This window comes from Rhinolophus ferrumequinum, chromosome 10, assembly GCF_004115265.2.
Source record: "Rhinolophus ferrumequinum isolate MPI-CBG mRhiFer1 chromosome 10, mRhiFer1_v1.p, whole genome shotgun sequence".
NCBI lineage: Eukaryota > Metazoa > Chordata > Mammalia > Chiroptera > Rhinolophidae > Rhinolophus > Rhinolophus ferrumequinum.
In genome coordinates, this window is record NC_046293.1 from 60,744,189 (window position 1) to 60,750,262 (window position 6,074).

At 44.9% G+C, this 6,074-nt stretch overlaps 1 protein-coding gene across 5 annotated transcripts; it reads right to left on the bottom strand.

The window, feature by feature from the left end:
• Positions 1-549: 549 nt before the first annotated feature.
• Positions 550-5,871, bottom strand: AVPR1A (arginine vasopressin receptor 1A). Of its 5 annotated transcripts, none has more exons than XM_033116098.1 (3): positions 5,428-5,871; positions 3,338-4,561; positions 550-1,101 (listed from the first exon to the last, which is right to left on the bottom strand). In XM_033116098.1, exons 2-3 carry the CDS (start codon positions 4,314-4,316, stop codon positions 815-817), a joined length of 1,266 nt encoding a protein of 421 aa, XP_032971989.1. In that variant the 5' UTR covers positions 4,317-4,561; positions 5,428-5,871; the 3' UTR covers positions 550-814. The 5 variants fall into 5 exon arrangements, with proteins under 5 accessions (XP_032971989.1, XP_032971990.1, XP_032971988.1 ...); XM_033116099.1 differs by lacking the exon at positions 5,428-5,871 and adding an exon at positions 5,200-5,399; XM_033116097.1 differs by lacking the exon at positions 5,428-5,871 and adding an exon at positions 5,173-5,399.
• Between the last annotated feature and the right edge of the window lie 203 nt (positions 5,872-6,074).

Consider the following 6,074-nt stretch of genomic DNA (forward strand, 5'->3'; position numbering starts at 1 on the left):
CATTGGTTTTCACAACCAATAGAACACAAGGAACCTAACGAAGGGAATTACCAGTTCTAAAGTTTTGAAATTTAGGTTATTTATAGTTTCTAATGGAGCGTTCCTCTTTCCCCTCTGAACAGGGTACCCCCTGCTCAATATGCCTCAAGCACTCATGCCTCCCAAGGCACAACCCATCTCCAGGCCACTGTTTGAGTCTGCATTTTCTGATGCATACATTGGTTTTATTGGATAGAAACAATTTCTCTGAAGTCTCTTCTAATTCGTTTCGAACACTAAGGCTGCTGATGAGCTCACTTTGTTTAGAAATAGGGCCCCTACATTATATGATTTCTAAACCAATCAAGCCTTAGTTATGTCAGAGAGAGAGAGAGAGACAGACAGAGAGAGAGAGAGACAGAGAGAGAGAGAGAGAGAAAAAGAAAGAAAGAAAGAAAGAAAGAAAGAAAGAAAGAAAGAAAGAAAGAAAGAAAGAAAGAAAGAAAGAAAGAGAAAGAAAGAAAGAAGGAAAGAAAAAAACAAGAAAGTAATATAAAGCCAGGATGGTTATGATTTTTCTTTTAGAAACATATTTCTGGGCATTCAGCATGAGAATTTTAGTGTAGTATGTTTTTATTTAACATTCCGTATAAAACAATTCATAGCTTTTGGTCACAGCAATGTGAAAATGCAACTAGAAACACAGTCTTTTACCCAATGAATTGATTTATGCTTATGTCATATATATAGTTCATTTGTTCTCATGATTTCAAGCTGGATTCAGCCAACAGTCCTGAAAGTCTGTTCCAAGGGTCAAGCTGCATGAATGAGGGGCTCAGGTTGCAACAGGAATAAATTTGATGGATTTGGAAGATTTAGGTGAGTCCTTCCAAGTACCCATACTGTCTGTCGGGCTTCGGTTGTTAGTGTAAGAAGTCTGGCGTCTGCTCACACTGTCAGAATCTTCTTTGTTGAATGTTTTCTTCATGTTTTGGCAGCATGGGAAGCTTTGGATACAGTCTTGCAGGAGATGGCCACTAAAAAACATGTATATCCAGGGGTTGCAGCAACTATTCAAGGAAGCCAGTAATGCAGTGATGGTGATGGCTGGATTTTCCGACTCTGTATGAAAAACATAAGGGGAGATTATTCACATAGCCAAATGCAAATAACTAAGCACTGGATAAACTCATTTTTCTATTGACTAATGAAAGGAGGGAAAAAGTTATGGGTTAATATAGAAAATGAAGTCTTTTTTTTATCAATCAGGGAACTAGGTGGTATATGGAAATTGCTTGGTTATAAAATATTTTGGTAAGCAAGGAGTCTTGACATTAATTCAAATATTTTAAAAGACTATTAAAATATTTAAGTAGAATAAGTGGGACTTTCAAGAGGTGAAGAATATTATTATTATTTTTTTAAATTTTGTGTCCTTTATACTCACACTAGTATGTGCTAATGGACACCACTTGCAGAACAGCTGCAATTTCAGTGACATTTCAAGAGTCTATAAACACATACATCACATTGTATTCATCCCAATAACTCAGGCAAAAGTATGACATTATGGACCATGTTTAGTGTTTTAAATTTTTTAATATTAAACATATTCTTGTAATTCAAAAAGCTATACTGAAGGGAATAGTTAAAATAGATGCCTGAAGGATGCAATATTTAGTTGTTTTTCTTTGGTTAATTAGAAAATTCTTTTGATTTTTGTAAGAAAACCATCTTTGTGGCTTGAACAATTAAATTATGTTATTAAGAACAGCTGAATTAGGAAATTCCAACAGGCTTTTGAAATATTTTGTGTTAATTTGCACTGGTAAACTACATACGTATGATAACCCTTCACAATAGAACTATTGCACTGACAGTATACCTTTTCTGAAGTTAAGAATAATCAGCAAGCACTGACATTCCCTTGATTATTAGATATAAGCCTGGGCCTTCTCACTCTTGTTATGCCAAAATAAATGGCAGGGTATTTATTTAAACATACTTTGTGCTAAGATGCTATACTATTAAAGGTGATCATGATCCATGGCTAAGACTGTATTCAAAAGAAATGGAAATCATCACCATACCTACACGTGAGTGAAGAAGTTTTTAGTAATCATGTGTAAATCCTGATAAGGTAATAATTAGACTGAATTTTTTATTTGATTGGCAATAATTAAGCGGCTGCTAAGATCAAGCAAGATAGGAAATGGTAGGTAAACTAAAAATATAGCACTTCTGTTGTATTTTTCATTGGTAATATTATAGTCATGCAAGAATTTTCATTTGTTTGAATTAAATTCACTCTCAAGTGTTTTATTTGCACATATAACTCCCAAAGTATATCACATATACACCCTACCCCAATCTCAAATAACAAAAGAAAACAGTTCTTCCCAGACACCTATTTCCTAACTAAGGTTGTTGTTGGTAATATTTCTGTAATATATTTGATTTGAAAAGTTTTTTTTCTTAACAAAAGGAAATATTGTTTTCAAGATACAATATTAAATCATTCTTTTGGGGGGTAAATTCTTGTGAAGTTAGTTTTTCTAGTTTGTGAAGGAATTAAAATCAAACAAGCTAGTAGGTGTACATTCTCGGTAAACTACTACAAGGGTTGCATGAGGAGGTGTATAGCTGTCTAGTCAAGTTATTGCTGAAAGACTGATTAACTAGTCTAACAAATTTAGTTTATCAATAATGCTGCTTTGAAATACGGGGGGAGTGTTCAAGTATTGTTAGAAAAGAATTAAAAGATTATGATAAGTAATGGAACACTAGCTAAATGACAAATTGGAATTGACTTATGAATCTTCAGGAAAATATGTCCGTTTTACCCTTGCCCTCGGGGCATTTCTATAAAAATCTTATATTAATTGTGATACTTTTCACAAACTAGCAAAAAGTCGTTACAATAGTAAAAATATTTTCCTGAATCCAATAGACTTGAAAGCAGGGTATTAACACAGCCTTTAATGATTGGCAAAAAGTCATTCTGTTTTGTAGCTGTGTGGCTGAGTCTAGGGCACAGTTTCTGGATTTGTGGTCTTAGGATCACTGCACACTACATATGGAGATTCCTGGACCCTATTCCAGAGCTACTGAATCAAAATATCTGGGGTGGGGACCCCAGGAATTTACCTTTTTGATAATTTCACCCAAGGTGTGATTCCTATACACAGAAGTTTAGGACCTACGGCCCTAGAGGGTATTATGAAAAGACACCCACCACCACCACCACCACCACCACCACCATCCACCTCCACCACCTCCACCACCTCCACCACCTCCACCACCACCACCACCACCAAGGCCCAATCCCTACACCTTTCTCCATTGTCCCAACACCTACCGACCCAGGCGAATTTCTCATCCCAGACAGACCACATCTGGATGATGAAGAAGGGCGCCCAGCAAACGATGTAAGCCGTCACGATCACGAAAGTCATCTTCACCGTGCGGATCTTGGCACGGGAAATGGTCTTCACGCTGCTGACACAGGGCTCCAGCAGAAGCCCGTTGTGGAAAGCGCCACCAGCGCCCTCGGCGCCCTTGCCCTGGCGTGACGCCGTTTTTCCGCGGACGTTGCGCCAGATGTGGTAGCAGATGAAGCCATAGCAGGTGCCCAGGATGACCACAGGTGCTACGAAAATGCTGCCGGTCATCCAGGTTACGTAGGCGCGGGAACCCCAGGGCTGGATGAAGGTGGCCCAGCAGTCGTAGGCCTTGGTGACGTTGTTCACCTCGACCATGGAGAAGACGAAATACTGCGGGGTGCTCAGCACAAAGCTCAGCACCCAGGCGGCAGCGATCATGAGGCGCGAGCGGCGCGCCGGCTGCTGCAGCGTCTTCAGCGGGTGGCACACTGCGATGTAGCGGTCGGCGGTCATGACCACCAGCATGTAAGCCGACACAAACATGACGAAGACCTGCAGGTGCTTCACCACGCGGCACAGCCCGTCGGGTCCTCGGAAACGGTAGGTGATGTCCCAGCATAGCTGCGGCAGCACCTGGAAGAAAGCGACGGCCAGGTCGGCCAGGCTGAGGTGACGGATGAAGAGGTGCATACGGGACGTCTTGCGAGGCGTGCGGTGCAGCGCCAGCAAGACACTACTGTTACCCAGCACGGCCACCACGAAAGTCACGGCCAGCACGGCTATCTCCAGTTTGGCCAGCTCCTCGTTGCGCACATCCCTGTGCGGATCTCCACCTTCCCCGAGCGCCTCCGTTTCCCGGCTCGCATTGGCCCCGCCGGTGGCCAGACGCCACCACAGGCTGGAGTTGCCTGCGGACCCCGCATCGCGGCCTCCCGCGAAACGCATGCTGTCCATGCAGCGCCTTCTCCGCCTCCGCGGAGTTCGCTCCCTTACCGCCTCCGCTGGCTTGAGCTCCTTACCGGATGCTTTCTCTCTTTCCCCGCACTCGCTGCTCGCGGGGGTCCACTCTCCCTCCTGCGGGAGTCTCCAGGCACAGCGTCCCACCCGCCAGCTGAGCTGCTCTCGGTCCCGTCGTCGTCCCCTTTCCCTGGTCTCCCCTCCTCAACTCAGGCGAAGCTGGGGAGGTGCGCTCCGTTCCTCTGAAAACATTGCGCTGGGAACTCAATGATTTAGGCGGGGTTTGTTTCCCCAGAAGGCGCTCCTTCTCGCCCCAGTGGTTGGAAACTACTCAGTGCCTGCTCTCCAGATCTCCTTACCCCCTCCCCAGAAGGTTGTTTATTTTCCCCTCCTTCCGTCTGGGATTTGTCCTCTTTGCATCACTGCTGCAGGGGTGGAGCTGGGAGACTCGCCTATTTCTCCGCATAATAGGCGGAATCGTGGCGCTTTCCCGCCCTTCTTCCAAAAAACTTGAACTGGACGCGTCATGCCTTTTCTGGGCTTACCACCATTTGCTCAAACTTCCCTCAATAACCACCTTCACCCCGCATTTGACTTTAACAGACACAGTCAACACGGTACCTAAAAATCCCGAGTCCACCGCCCCGCGGAGCTCTCTTGCACCTGAAATTGGCGCGCGCCCCCATCTCCTGAAGCTGGGGTTTCTCTCTCCTCAGCGTGCCTGCCTATCCCGGGACAGCCAGTCTGGCTAATTTTATTCCCAGGGCTACTTGGCTACAGGGATTGCATCTCTCTCCCCAGTAACTTCATGCTTGCCCTTTCTTTAAAGCTTGCTCTTTGTTACCCTGCTTACGTTGGCTGACCGGAAGGACGCACTCACTTGTCCCACTGCAGTCCTCATGGCCTCTGTGCGTGTATCTACAGCCGGGAAAAGGAACGTCTCCCGGTTTTCCAGTTTTCCCCGGGGTCGGGGGTGGGGATACCAGGGAGACTTAGAGAGTTTTCTCTAAACTAGATTCCTGGTGTTTCCTCCGGGAAAAGCTTGATTCCCACGGGGGGATGGACGGAAATTGGGCCACAGTAGTCCGTGGGGACTTCGTCTGCTTACTGCTGAATCGTGGGGACATCTCTTCGAGTAGACAGGAAGCAGCTGCCGGGGATCGGCCACCCAGGCAGCGCCGTCCATGGCACCGGAGCGAAAACCGCTGGGCTCCTGCGTTCGGGGGTGAGAGAGAGGCGATCTCACCGCAAGAAAGAGGCTAAAGAAAGAGAGACATTACCCATTAATTAGTTACTCTGGACAGCTGGAACCCAGCTGTGGGGGCCCAAGCTACGCAGGAATACTTACATTGTGCGTGAGCTCTGCGTTTTAACTTTGGTGAAGATATGCTTCGAAGGACAGCAAGGGGGAGCTGTTTTCAGGCTATTTCACAAAAGAAAATAAAGGAAACGCTTTATATGGTTATCTACTCTGTAGATATGCGAACATGAGTTTTTGATCAGAACGTTTGTGTATTGTGACCGTGGTATAAATTTAATTGACTCAGATAAATATCTGTGAAATGTAGGAAAAGGAACCAAAAGATTTTCTGAGGTGCAGTTCTCAGTGATAGTTCCGCTTTGCTTCCCAGTTTGTTCACGTGGAGTCCCGGTGTTGTGACATTAAGGGTGCTGCACTTGACCTTTGGAGTCCTGCTTCATTGTGGCTGTATGAGCATTCCTTGATACATTTTTAAAACGGGAATTAAAGTACCC